General features: G+C 35.6%; 2 protein-coding genes across 2 annotated transcripts; one reads left to right on the forward strand and one right to left on the reverse strand.

The window, feature by feature from the left end:
- Positions 1–452: 452 nt before the first annotated feature.
- crabp2b (cellular retinoic acid binding protein 2, b) lies at positions 453–3,438 on the reverse strand. Its single transcript, XM_067425325.1, has 4 exons — positions 3,023–3,438; positions 1,720–1,898; positions 1,265–1,381; positions 453–854 (listed from the first exon to the last, which is right to left on the reverse strand). Exons 1-4 carry the CDS (start codon positions 3,114–3,116, stop codon positions 804–806), a joined length of 441 nt encoding a protein of 146 aa, XP_067281426.1. The 5' UTR covers positions 3,117–3,438; the 3' UTR covers positions 453–803.
- Positions 3,439–8,416: 4,978 nt separating this feature from the next.
- Positions 8,417–11,406, forward strand: mrps21 (mitochondrial ribosomal protein S21). The gene is made up of 2 exons (XM_067425326.1): positions 8,417–8,575; positions 10,973–11,406. Exons 1-2 carry the CDS (start codon positions 8,493–8,495, stop codon positions 11,151–11,153), a joined length of 264 nt encoding a protein of 87 aa, XP_067281427.1. The 5' UTR covers positions 8,417–8,492; the 3' UTR covers positions 11,154–11,406.
- The last annotated feature ends 3,593 nt before the right edge of the window (positions 11,407–14,999 follow it).

The following is a 14,999-nucleotide window of genomic DNA, read 5'->3' on the forward strand; positions in this document are numbered from 1 at the left end:
TGCATGTGCCCCAGATTTATAGTAAACCAACAGTTTGGATCATGGATCTGGCTGCAGAAAGACAAAAAAAAGAGAGAGGAATGACAGCCGTTCTCATTGAACTCATGCAGTAACTAGCTGCAGATGGGAGAAAGAGCAGAGGGAATATAACCTTCAAAATATGAAATAATTTTTCTTTTCTAATGTTTACTCACTCTTTCCATATCTCTCCCTCATTCCAACATTTTTCTTTGCCAGGAAATAATTCGACAATTGATGTACACTTGTGAAGTACACATTTGTAGTGTTGTTTAAACCAGCGAGTGGTTGGATCAGGAGACAGAAAGCGAGAACAGACACAAAGGGCACTTTGAAGAGAAGGAATGAGGCAGAAAATAAGTGGAAAAGTGCAACCAAGTTCAGTGTCAAAGAGATTTATATATCCAGGAAAAATGATAACAATGAAGTAGTCATGAGATTTTCGAGGGTTTATTTGTATAAAGGTTTATTGCCAAAAACATTTTTGATTGATAAGCCACATTGTGGCATATACATGAAACTGCAACATAAAATGCACAAACAACAACAACAATAAATACACCTTTCAGATAATGCATCAAAAAGAACAATGCAAACTCACACCTTTTTTATACAAGTACCGCTTTTGACCCTTCAAATATCTCTCTTTCTCTACACAAACTTAGCACATGTTAAACATAGAAAAAGTGGAAGGAACAGGCTATTTGTACAATGCTAAACTAGTATTTTAGCACACTGTGGGCATAGTTGAGATGGAATGGAATGAACTGAGGTCTAAGAATCCTTCACTCTCGTTCATACACACGGGTGCAGACAACATCTCCGGCTCTCATGGTCTGAAAAAATAAACATCACAAACCACCACCAACTGTTTAAACAATTTAAGATTAATTTCCGATCCATGGGCTTAAACGTTTCAACACATGTTAAATATTCACATATCAAAACACATCTTGTTCTCTGAATTCAAAGAATGGTTGTTTTAATTTCCAACCACGCAACACTGATTTAACTAAATGAAAGTTACAAAATATCAATTAGGAACAGAAAACACTGGCATCAAGGGGCCTGTTTACCGTAAGTGGCCTTAATAGGAGCTGTGTGACTTCTAATAATGTGAACATCTATGTGAACAACATCTATTATTGTAAGGCATTGAGCATTTTGAGATGCTCGTTAGAGGGGTGGTAGTCTATGCTACTGGCATTATTCAGATGAATATATCCAAATAGCCTAGAGTACTTACGAGAATCATCTGGCCATCATTGGTCAGTTCACGTGTCCATGATGTTTCAGGCCCCTCCCCCTTCTGCAGCGTCTGCTCACAAGTGATTTTACTGTCTGTCTCCCATTTTGGAAAACTCTTGAGGGGAAATTGAAATAGTTTGATGATATATCATTTAAAATATCTTTATAGTCGCATAAAAAATTGTTTGCCTGAAACGTACAGCAAAGTTTTTGTGTGTAGATAAAAGTGAACTTTCACCATCAACTAAAGTTATATATTAATATATAGAGTTTAGTGTTAGAAAATATTAATAATAATAGAGTTAAGAATATTTATTGTTTTCTATTAGTAAACTAAATACATGAAAATATATACTATATTTAACATGATTATGTGTAGCAATTTACGGAGAGATAAATATGAGATGTATGGAGGGATGGATTGAGAGATGACGGATGGATGGGTGGTATTACTGTGCATGGGCGTCCATCCACCGTAGTCTCGTTGAAGGACTCTCCCACCGTGAAGGACACATGAGTGGTCCGCACACTAGTGGAGGTCTGAATGGAGAGGCTTTCCCCTTGCTGTGTGATCTCAACAGCTGGTTTGGAGGCTGCTGCAACTGCAATCTTCCTCAGAAAGACATTCACGCCTGTAGAACACACCCACAAATGTGCTAAGAAATTAAAAGGCCATTTATCATTATCATAAATCAAAGCCATTTTTCCTACGCCCAATTTCCTATCCTTAATGAGCGTGCCCAATTTACACAGGAATGTTTTACAATTTAAACAGCAGTTGCATATTTATGCAATCAAAATTAGGTGTTGCGGTCTTAATGTTTACACTAAGGAAATATTTTTTTTTAAATATTGCGTTACAACAGTGAATTTATTGTATTTCCTTTAGGGGCAACAGCATACTCAGTCTAATTGAACTCCCCTTGGTGTGAATAATTGGGGTCGAGGGACGGTGTGTCTGCAAAGCCAAACGGCTGGCCGAGGGGCCCGTTTCAGGGTTTGTGAGCCTAATCACAATCCCATGAGGAAGCGAAGCGTAACATTTTTTCCATGCAGTTTTCCATTGATTGTGCTTGTGGTCGAACTGAGTCTTGGTATGTTTTTTTTTTTTTTTTTTTTGGTAACACTTTCGATGGTCCACTTAAAACATACTAACCATAAGTAACTTTGCAACTGTCTGCTTAATATCTGCTAACACTTTATTTTAGTGCTCCCCAACAGGCATTCTACTGACTAGTACATAAGTAAGCTACATGTCAACTTATTGTACTAATCCGAGCCCTAACACCTAACAGTCTACTAATAATCTAAGAGTTAGTTGACATGTAGTTGCAAAGTTATATAATTTCTAAAGTGGAACAGCGAAATAAAGTGTAAGGTTTATTATTTTTATTGTCATGCAAGTTTTTTTTTTTGTTGTTGTTTTTTTTTTGGTTGGGGTGGGGGGTTATTTGGTTTATAGCAAACAACAAAAAGATAACAAAAATTGCTTTCGTAAAACAAAAAAATAAATAAAGTCACCATAACAGCCAATTATTCAAGCACTTTTTCTGAGACTTCTTTTCTTTTTCACAATGCAGTTGAAACAAGACATCTTTGTTTTAAGCCTCACAACTTATCAAATAAAAATCTAAATTTTAAGTAAAATAACCGGCACACAAAGATTACATATGGCTTAAAAACATTTCTGTTAATCATCTTATACATAAAGTTAGCCTATTCTTTTATAGTATAATGACTAAGCTTTAAAACTCACCGAGAGCTTTCAATAGCTCCTCGAAATTTTCGGAACTTTTCATTTTCCAGGATCCAGAAAAGTCAGAAAAAGTTCGCTCCGTGTTTGATTCCATGTTTCTTTCAACCCGTTGCTTTGGACGGCTATTCTCCTCTCATCTGCCGGCGTTCAGCTTCTTTCTCTCGCTCAGATCAGCCTGTAAATGTGCGCGGAGCTTCTCGACCAATCCGGAGCGTTTGCGCCTGTGCGGCGTTTCATTGGGCGGCCGCTGCTCGCGCACACTGTGCTTCCAGTAAAGTTCCAACTAGACCCCTATTTGCCCCATCATTTGCCTTGAGCGATCGAGTCATACTGCTAATTCCTACAATTACATCCTAATACGTGTTATTTGTCATTTAGCAGGCGCTTTTATCCAAAGCAAACCCTTACAAGACCAGACTCCTCAATTTGGAGTTCTGCAGTAACTTGTTTTGAATAATATATATTAACTGTATCTTTAGTAACATTTAGTTGCTATCTACTGAATTAGAAAGCATTCCATTATGTCAAACAAGTACTTTTTGTTTAAAAACTGAAATGATGTAAAATACATGGAAACCCCCATATTATTCAGATCCCTTTCCCTCATATAAACATGCCAACAAAGACATCTCATGCTGGGCTTTGTTAGTATTCAAACCCCAACAGTCAGCCATTGTCAGTCAATCATATCACAGCTTCAAATCTCGGCTCTCTTCTGTCTCTTGCTGAGCACTGCTGTAGACTCCTCTGTGCCTGTGACCTAACAAGACTCTGCCTTTGAATTTGCATTTAGACTTACACCAAAGTTTTGAGGGATATAGACTACAACACTAAATAATGTAAAATAATATTTATAATAGTAAATTATAAATCAACATTTCTGTTTGGTTACATTACATTTTCTACAAGTTATGCAATGGCGAAGCATGCGATTCTGTGACAGGCATGCACTAAAATGAATGTTATTTGTTATCTGGAAGCAAAGAGCATAGTGTTTCTGCAGGTTTTATGAAGGTACATTTAAGACCTTTTTAAGACCAATTGAAGAAAATGTAAAAACGTAATTTTTTTTTATCTAAATGTAAATATATAAGCACTCAATGAATTGTGTTAGTTACACTTCAAAGTTGAAAAAACAAACAAAAACCGATCCAACTGATCTCCATAACTTTTTAATAGATTTTACAAAAAATTGCAAAACAAATTGAGATAAGAAATCTTGGGAAATCTTGTGAAAGTGATTTTATGACCGAAACTGTGCCGATGTGTTAAAAAAAAAAATTCTGATTCGCCGTTGGCCAGCTTCTGCGTTTACTAGTAGCACGCGCCCCGCCCACCGACTCTATACACATTGTGATTGGCCTGACCAGAGTTTGGTTTTTACAGCTCAGAAGGGTATTGAGAGTTGCTAGACGATCCTCGCGGCAGATTAGAATTGCTGCCACTAGGGTGCGTCTAGATTTCTAGGCTAAAGCCCCGTTCACACCGCACGCGCTTTTGTCACTGCATGTCGCCAGCGCCAGAGATTCATGTCGCTAGTGGGCGTTCCTACTACGGGTTGCATATAAACGTCATTAAATATATTTGTACTATAGTACCGTTTTTATTACTAGTGTTTTGCAGAACAGAGCAAGTTATTAGAATACATACACACTGTACTGTAATAGGTGGAACATATTACATGCAGTGTAGTCAAAACTTACTTTTTTTTTATCCCCACAATCCCAGACAGATTTTTCCATGCATCATTTTTTTAAATGTGTCTCTGTATGTAGGCTACACAGAGACATATTATAAAGAACATGGGACTTGCTAAAAGCTAATATCAACAACTCCTCCGGACACCGCAGTAGCAGCAGTAAAGCAGACGGATCACGTGCACTCCACTGACTTCACTCCTATTGGTTGTCGCTCGCGAAAATCGCTTCTCGTTTGCATAAAGTTGAAATTTCTGAACTTTTGTCGCGTGTCTCGTGTTGCTTGACACGCCCACATTCTGTCGCCAACGGTCACTGTCGCTCGTGTCGCCGGTGTCATGACAAATCCTGTCCCCCTGTGAAATCGTGTCCGCTGGTAGCGGTTTTAAATGCCTGATCAAAAGTTGTTATACATGGTTCTGGACAATTCATTGTTTAAAAATAACTAAATAATAAACTAATAAACTATGAATTCATTGCCATAATAAGTACACACGCAAAACATTTATTTAAAATATTTAATGGATTGCTATAATGGGAGCAAAAACATGTTCTGAATTATATACTTATATAAGCACTTATAGCTTCAGTTATATACTACTAATATATGAAACATATGCTTTGTAAGACATTAAAGACTATTTTAACACAATTTAAACAGCAAAAATCAAAACGCGATTGTGTAAGAATTGTAATCAGGCTCTGAACAGATTACCTATTAAAATTTCTTTCAGCCAATAGAATCGCTCTTGGGGTCCTTGCGGACACGATTTCACAGGGGGACAGGATTTTTCATGACACCGGAAGTCGCCAGCGCTCCATTGAAATGAATGGGATCATGTTGCTTTGTCACTGCGTGTTGCTGGCGGTGTGAACGGGGCTTAAGGAAACAAGACTTATTTTCTTCAGTTTGCATGTCAAGTAAATGCATCTGGATTTAAGGATGTTTAGAATTTGTACTGGAAAATAATAATGAGGAAGAACATCCTTTTTTTGCAATGCATGCAATTTAATTTTGCAATTAAATTTAGAGCCCTATGAAATCTCTTTTATTTGTTTTTTGATTTAACTTTTTCTGGACTCTGCTTGAATGGTTTAATTAAATTTGACTCACTTTCATTCATCTTCGGATCACAAAATATATTTTTAATGAAATGAGAAAGCTTTCTGTCCCTCCATTGACAGTCTAAGCAACTTCCCCTTTGACACTCCAAAAAGTTCATAATAAGATCCTAAATCTGATCCATACGAATGTATCTCACACTCTCAGGTATCTCACACCGGACGCGCACATTATATACGCGCAAGCTCAATTTTGAATCGACTTCTGACAGAAAAGCTGCACGATGGGTGTATGTTGTGGCACAGGGTGAACTCAGTGTGTACATTGATGATTTGAGGGAAATATAATATAAACTTGATATAAAACCGTAAAATGGCGCTCTGCTGCGCAGCGCTGAGCTTTGCGTCCGGTATGTTTACAGGTTTGGAATGACATTATGGTGAGTAAATGATGACAGAATATTCATTTTTGGGTGAACTATCCCTTTAAGTGTACTGACCTACTTTTGATTTATTCATCCAAAATTTGACAAATTCTGTACTATACAGTAAATTCCATTTGTATAAATAGATTCTGCAATTCAGTCTACTTTTTTTGCATCAAAAAAATCATAGGGCCCTAATTTAATGCCATGATATTGAATTAAGACTTTCTCCTTCAATTTTTAAGGCCTTAAATTGTGGAAGTCAAATGAAAACTTTTTTAAAACTTGCGCGTTCGGTGCCGCGCTTATACGTAAGCCATCTAGCATATTCAAAAGGTCAAAGCGTCAACCGTCACGTGTATGAATATCTTCTGCAAAAGACTTCAGATGATTACTAACACAAACTGACAATGATTACTAACTGCTAAACTAAGACAATACAACAAGACAAAGGCATCAGCTAACATGACATAAATTACCATAGTTTAAAACTATTGAGTTAATAACTATTGAGTTAATACATTTAAAAACACAAACCAACAAATTTTCACCAGCAAAGTTATCAAATTTTTACAACCAGAAGCTGCGTAATATTGTGGAATTGATTCTTACTGTCAGTGAAGACGTGCTGACCATTCCAAGATTGCAGATGCCAGGCCCGTATGTCTGTATCTCTATGGTAAAGAGATTCATCTTGAAATGGTTTATTTCCAGTCATTCTAAACAAGGCCACATTACAGAACCTCTGATTATTTCAACCAGAGCATCTTTTTTTAATTATTATTATTCATTTTTACCCACATGAATTTTGCCAACGGCTCAGTATGATGAAGTATCATCATTAGCTTTCTTTTATCAGTTCCATTCACTCTCTCGTTCTCTCACTTTGCTCTAATCTGCTTCACTTCATTTAGTTTTTGTTCCTTTTGTGCACGTCTCCACATTCCTCCTACAAATGGCGTGAAAGAAGCAGCCAGGAGACGAGAAGCAAATGGAGTGTCTGAGTGGCCAAAAGGGAGCCAGGAGGAGAGAAAGAATGAGGCCATGTAAACTGAAACCACATCCTCTTCTCCAAATGCTCGGAGGTAATTACCAGTCGATTCCTTAGTTGCTCCCCACCCTTCTCTTTTCTCTCCCTTTACCCCCTGATCCCACCCCCCTACCACGAACATTTCAACAAGTCTGGATAAGAAATGATATCCCTGGAAATGGAACAGAGGAAAAGCGGAGGGGGAAAACGAGTGAGAGAAAGGAAGAAACTGTATATTTTCAGCCAGAATGGAGACAGTGGCAAAAGTTCAAGCTGTTTTCTTGCTCTCGCTTTGAATGCTTCCCCTAAAAGTGCATCAGCAAGTCTTTCTTTGAAGTGGTCGAGTCAATAAAGCTGCTTGAATTTGAATGAGAAAACAATCTTTATCCCACACTTACCTACTACTGACCCCATTATCCGGGAGACGGTGAGGAATTCATGTATGAAAGAAAGACAGCGAAAGGATGGGGAATTTTTCTACATAAAAAGTCAATTATTGGGAGACTAAGTGAGCAGTTTGTGATAATCACTGATGACCTAAGTCCATATGCCATATAGTGAAGAGCCTTTCGTTTCACAAAATGCTTAATGGGCTAATGCATAATTGCAGAAGGCTTAGTTAAAAACACGGCCTATTTAAAGATACTAAATCTAACTTCTAGAATAAAAAAAACAAACAGAATTGTATTATTATTAATACTTCAGGTGGATCTTCATTTTTCTTTTAATCAACAAAACATTTATTCCGGACAATATTGTTGTAAAAGGTATATGTTAGTTTTTTGTTTTTTTGTTTTTGCTGTGATGTTCATCCTGTTAGTCAACCTCCAGATCAAAATTGACATAAATCAAATAAAAGTTAACATCAAGTTTGTCCCTCATGTGATCTATCACTGAGCAGTGGTTAACTTTAGCTTTTTATTTCCATCCTTTTATGCTCCGTTCTGTTTGTAGACAACGTTAGGAAGTATAGTAACAAATTCCTTTTTCAGATATGTATATCTAAATTCTTTGGCTATAATCAATAAGGTTATAAAAGTCTATCAATCTAATGAATGCATTTACCTGAATTCATTTCTCTGTTGTGTGACTGAGCCGTTGAAATACACTCTCGTCCATCCATGATGAAAGCGCAGCCGTTGATTTTTTAAATCTATTTGGCGCCCCCTAGAGTTCGCGCGATCACGTCCTGGAACTGTCTGCTCAAACGATCGCATTTCCACACGAACACAATTGACAGTGACCCGGGAGGAAACATGGCGAACCACCTTCGCTTCGTCGCTCGGACTGTCATGGTACAGAACGGCAATGTCGATGCAGCATATGGCGCTCTGAGCAGGTACTTATCAGATGCTGTCTGTCGAGTAATTTTGAGATTTGCATATTTTAAGAAATGTCGTTATACATCCTTTAGTTATGCTCTAGTAACTGATATGACCCTATCATAACAAGACACATGTCAAGTGATGTAACGTTAAACCTACCGCTACCTGACCGCTACTGATCTGTTCTAATGCTACCTTCACGTGCAATCGGAAGTGTCCTACTTCCCACTTCATAAGTCGTGGTTACGAGCTTGTTGCGTTCAGGTGCTTTGTTGTCGGAAAGAATGGAGGACGCCAGGTTCATACTTTTGTTCGTCTTGGGAAATGTTATTTTAACACTATAATCGGTCCCAGGAAATCATAGAATCATTGGCAAAAACTAGCAGCACAACACGAAAGCATATTGTTTATAATCATATTCACATTAAAGGCATAATGTAGACAAGGTAAGGCTGCTTAAAGACTAAAATGTTAATAGTTTTCAGCCACACATACTATTGTATAGCTAACAGTTACTTTTACCACACTAGATAGTCAGCTTGCTCACTATTCTGTAATGATGGTCAACTAGCGATTTTCGATGTGTTTAAAATATACAATATGCTTAGAATGGTTATTAATTTATGTAAATATGTACTTCTTTAATGACAAGACAATTAAACTGTTGCGGGGAAAACTAATAAAACACCTGCCACAGCAGAAATTCGTCTCCCATCCGCCATTTTTAGCGGTTATGTCACGCCCATCTAGGGAATTCGGGTATCAAAATTATTTCCGAACTTCCCAGTGGTTAATAACGCGACATCAGAGGGCGTTCATGTGCAATTTTTACCTCGGAAAATTAGTTATGTAAAGTTGTATAGGCTGTGTTTTTAAACCTTGTGGTATGTGGTGTTAATTTCGTATTTTTAGTATGATATTATAGTTTGTATTAATATTTTAATGTAGCTTTTATTTTTTAAACACATTTTCAGCTTATATTTCCGTGTCATTTTAGTAATTGTTTGTATTTTTTAAGTTCTTTTAGTTAAAAAAAAAAGTTTCATCTAATACTTTTTCAATTAATATACATATGTTTTTAATAGTTTGGGTTAAGGATAATAACCCTGGTTGCCTGACCTTGTGTATATAGCTAGACAAATCACTTTAAATAATGTCTATAGTTCACTTTAAAATGAAAATTCTGTCCTCCTTTACTCACCCTCATGTTGTTTCAAACCTGTATGAATTTCTTTCTTCGGCTGAACACAAGGGAAGATATTTTTAAGAATGTCAGTAACCAAACAGTTAACTGGAGCCATTGACTTCAATGGTATTTTTTTAAATTCCTACTATGGAAGTCAATGGCTGTTTTGGTTACTGACATTCTTCAAAAAATCTTCGCTTGTGTTCAGCTGACGAAAGAAATACAGGTTTGAAACAACTTGAGGGCGAGTAAAGGATGACAGAATTTTCATTTTAAAGTGAACTATCCCTTTAATAATCTCAATTTCAATTTCAGTGCTTTATTTGCATGACAATGTTTCATTTTATTCATTTATGTGCTTTTTATTTGTGCTCTTTTGTATATGTGCTAATATATATTATATATATATATATATATATATATATATATATATATATATATATATATTAGGGATGTCAACGATTAATCGATGATCGATTAATTAATTAATATTTTAAGTTATTAATATTAGAACTTCAGTCTAATGTTTGTTTTATTTCAGTTAACAACATTTTTTTTTACATAATTTGAGTTAATAATTATAAATATAATTTAAGGATATTAACCCTGGTTGCCTGACCTTGTATCTAGCTAGAAAACGAATAATAAATATTTACTAAATAATGTTTTTAATAATCTCAATTTCAATTTTAGTGTTTTATTAGCATGACAAAACTGCATTTGTTTTGCCAAAGTGTTTGCAGAGTAGCATGAGCTCTAATGTGAAACTATGCAATGTCAAATATATGAAAAATATTATAAGTTACATAAAAAATATACATTTTAGCTATGAAAAATATATAAAATAGTATAAAATAAATAAATAGTGATATTAAAATACCTGTAATGCACAAATTAAGTGAAACATAATGATAAAGAAACAGTCCTAGTTAAATGAAAAAGTATTTGCGTTGATGAAAAATTGTAAGCAAGATTTATCATTGCAGAAGTTGCTATAGAGGGTACAGTTGAGTTGCAGTCTTCCAATCTGGGTTTGATCATATGATTAAAACATGATTATATCAAAACTCTTGCCGTGGATAGGTTTTATAATCTGACTTTCGCAACACGTAAGCATGGATTTGGTTTGAAAGGTTGCCTTGTTTTCAGCCATATAACCGAATAATTAATTAAGCTGTTGTTTACAAATACTGTAGTTATTACATGCTCTCCTTTTTCTCTGCAGAGTGCTGTCCTCGGACGGAATAATTGAATCTGTGAAACGTAGAAGATACTATGAGAAACCCTGTCGTGAGCGACAGAGAAAGAGCTATGACAACTGTAAGAGAATCTACAACGCCGAGATGGCCCGAAAGATATCTTTCGTAGCAAGGACACAAAGACAAGACCCATGGCTTGGGTGTTAAGATGACATAAACCGACTCACGTTGACCAGCAGATAAGTCATGCACCGTGATCTGCCTCAGAAGCACCTTTGGTGTTTTGCGAAGATGAAGAGCCACGGGAACATTTGAACACATTGACCATCAAAAGGTCATTGCATGGCTTGTGTTCTGTCATCACCTCATTTCCATTTTGAATGTTGTGATATTGTTTGCTATTAACCATTGTATGTTGTTGTTAATAATAAAAAGCTGTTAAATCATAAATACATGTCATTTTTATTAAGCATCATTAACAATTAAATGCAGTGTAAATAAATATAAATCTGTGTTATCGATGTAAAGTTTATTTTCAGTGCTAGCAGTTCAAATGTGTTGAAGTTTAAAGTAGCATTATTTAAACAAACGCTAAATGACGTGGGATCAGCATAGTCACAAATTAATCTTATCTTTTCTCCATGCTAACATTTTGAAAATGCAAAAGGTCCGATAAAATCTAACACTTATCAGTGATTCATTGAAGTTGACACACTCGTTTTGTCTATGTAGTCTGTCTACATTTTTAAAAGACTAGTTAAATATTGGGGCAGTATTGCAAAACTCTATTGTTTGTTAAAGTGGAATAACCAGGGGCTTTAAAAAAGACTAAACCAGACTTTGTCCAGAATATACTATGTGACATATGAATGACAAGCCCTTGAGCAAACAGTGAAATGTCTGTCTTTAGTCTATATGAATGCAGACTTGCTTTGACTGGAAGTCATTTCAAATATGAATAGATAAAAAAAAACATCACAGTGTGTCTTAATCTGGTGGCTTTATTGCAACCTTTTAAAGATGCATATTATTGCATCAGGGAAAGTTGGTTATACGATCAAACCAAAATATATTCAGACAACATTTTCTCACATTATCAGAGTTTAGAAAATGGTAATGAAATATTTTTCACAGATTAAAACTGTGTCAGAACAAATTAATCTTGATAATGTCAGATAACTTTGATAGAAAGCCAATTTAGGTCAACCAATTACCAAGCAATGCTTCATTTTGTTCAGTCTGTGGTGTGGAAGGTCGCATTAGCAATTCAAAAGACACTGAAGTAAAACATGGTCAGGTCAAAGTGTCTGAATAAATTGGGTGCCAATTTTTTTTAAATCAATTTTACTGATAATCCACTGTATGAAGAATTTTTGTGCATATGGCTATTTGGATATATGGATATAAAATATGGATATTTTTCTTACAAAACTCATCACTTTGCCTTGTAGAGCACTTTTATGGTGGATAGATGCACTTGTGTGATGGATAGATACACTTTTATGATGGACAGATACACTTTTATGATGGATAGATACACTTATGATGGATAGATGCACTTTTATAATGGATAGATACACTTCTATGATAATAGATGCACTTTTATGATGGATAGATAAACTTTTATGATGGACAGATACACTTTTATGATGGAAAGATATAATTTTATGGTTGATAGATGCACTTTTATGATGATAGATACACTTTTATGATGGATAGATATACTTTTATGGTTGATAGATGCACTTTTATGATGATAGATACACTTTTATGATGGATAGATATACTTTTATGGTTGATAGATGCACTTTTATGATGGATAGATCGACTTTTATGATGGATAGATACACTTCTATGATAATAGATGCACTTTTATGATAATAGATGCACTTTTATGATGGACAGATACACTTTTATGATGGATAGATGCACTTTTCTGATAAACTATGATGCACTTGTCTGATAAATACACTTTTATGTCTGATAAATACACTGTTGTGATGGATAGATGCACTTTTATGGACTTCAAAACAGAAACAGCCATTCACTGACATTATAAAGCTTGGAAGAGCCCGAATATTTTTTGAATATATCTCTGATTGTATTTGTCAGACAGAAGAATGTTTTATACACCTAGGATGACTAAAGAGTGAGTAAATAATTTGCTAATTTAGATCTTTGGGTGAAATTTCACTTTAATTATAGTGGCTTGCTAAATATCACAACAGAATTAAGTATTATAACATTATCGTTCAAGGTTAAGTTAAAATGGACTATTCATGTGCAATGTTTCATCTATCACTCAAAATACTTTCCATTCGAAACTTATCATTAATACATCAACCCTTGATTTCTGTCATATAATTCTTCAGTCTGTAATTTCGGCATGCTTCAGTGACCAGACTGAGAAAAGCTGAATTGCACAGCTGAACTGGAAGGGCCTTATAGTAAAGTGCTCTTCCACCGAGCTCAAGGTCTCTGTGATATATTTAATGGGGGATGGGACTCTCAGAGGGTCATTACGTTCAATGTATAGCTGTGGCTTGGGCCTCAGCAGTATTTGAAGTGTTTTGCTTTCCATGAAGTCATGTTTGTATTTAAGTCTAACTAGCAAAAAAAAAAAAAAAAAAAAATTCAAGACATGCCACTCCTGTTGCTTTGGTTTCTTTGGGGCTAAATAATGTCATTCAAAATAGCTCTTTTCACTACAGAGTTGTTTATTTACAGTCAAAGTTTGAACGTTTTCCTATTTTAAAAAATAATTATTGTATTCAGAGCTCTGTTTGTTTGATTGGTCTAACTGTGCATGGTGAACTATGCACTGAAAAAGATCTCAAGCTGTAGTCATGTGACATACTGCCACAGGGTTCACAATGTTATTGCTATGTATGTAAAACAGTGGGATGGGCTGCTGGGTTAGTGAGTTTATATAGTTGTGGATGGAGCTTCTCTCTAATGAAAAAACACTGAAATCAACAATGAACTAGTAAGGGAAAACAAGGATGATTAACTTATGCAGTAAAGCGGATAAACAATTTTTGTATTTATTTAATTTCAGTTTATGTTTGTTATTTTTTTGTATTTATACTATTTAAAGAAAACATTCATTATTCATTTAGTTTTAAAAGATTATCTCCGAATGTAACTCTGATGTTATTTGCTCTTGTGAACCCATTACTTCCTTATTAGGTCAATGAAATGACGTATATAAATATGTATATAAAATGCTCTATGTATATATCCATCTTTATGAGGGATTCAAATGCAACCATTTGTTAGAGGTTAACAGTCAGATTTTAACCCAGGACCAGTAGTGAAAAATGAAGTCCAAGTGTCAGGAGTGCAATTATTTAAAATAAAAATTTCCTGAAGAATAGTTTCCAGTTTCATCAGAAGAAGCCAAATCTCAAGGAGTTCTTAGTCCAAGCTCCTTCTCAACCCGTCCCATCGTACCGTACATACAATCAGGGGCGTCGGACTGGGGGGATAAAAGGTACCGAGTAACCAGGGCCCGAGGCCCTTAGAAGTCAGTTTTCTATACATACACATACATGGTACGGGGCCCAGCAAGATGGTTTGTACCCAGGGCCCAAAATTTGGTGCAACGCCCTTGCATACAATTGTCCCAACGGTTATACTGTTTCCAAGGTTTATCAGTCCATAGAGCATTTGTTGACACTTTCACCCTGGAATTAGGCCCGTAGAGTGACCTTCCATGTCTGGAGCAGGCGCCAGCTTGCCCAGAACAACAAGTCCACCCATCTCTTAGGGTGCCCATTGAACACCTTCTTAACACTGATCTGTAACGCTATTGCGTAACAATATTGCGCACATACAAAGATACACAAGGTCTCTACAAGGTTGGAGCTGATTAAGCTCCAGTTCTGATCAGAAACTTCCCAAAACATACTGATAACATGTGCTTTCTCTCAATGAAAGGTACAGACAGTAGTACAGGCAAAATTCAACTTGATTCTTTAGTTTTTATCTAAAGGAAATATAAATCAAAATAAAAAATATATAAATAAATTGAAAGACAAATCCATATTTCAT

Source organism: Pseudorasbora parva, chromosome 19, assembly GCF_024679245.1.
Source record: "Pseudorasbora parva isolate DD20220531a chromosome 19, ASM2467924v1, whole genome shotgun sequence".
In the NCBI taxonomy this organism is placed as follows: Eukaryota; Metazoa; Chordata; class Actinopteri; order Cypriniformes; family Gobionidae; genus Pseudorasbora; species Pseudorasbora parva.

Coding starts and splice junctions, on each gene's coding strand:
- crabp2b (XM_067425325.1), bottom strand. CDS start 3,116: ATGGAATCAAACACGGAGCGAACTTTTTCTGACTTTTCTGGATCCTGG. Junction 1,382..1,719: donor TGGATGGACGCCCATGCACA/GTAATACCACCC, acceptor TTTCCCCTCAAG/AGTTTTCCAAAATGGGAGAC. Junction 855..1,264: donor ATGATGGCCAGATGATTCTC/GTAAGTACTCTA, acceptor TTATTTTTTCAG/ACCATGAGAGCCGGAGATGT.
- mrps21 (XM_067425326.1), top strand. CDS start 8,493: ATGGCGAACCACCTTCGCTTCGTCGCTCGGACTGTCATGGTACAGAAC. Junction 8,576..10,972: donor GCATATGGCGCTCTGAGCAG/GTACTTATCAGA, acceptor TTTTCTCTGCAG/AGTGCTGTCCTCGGACGGAA.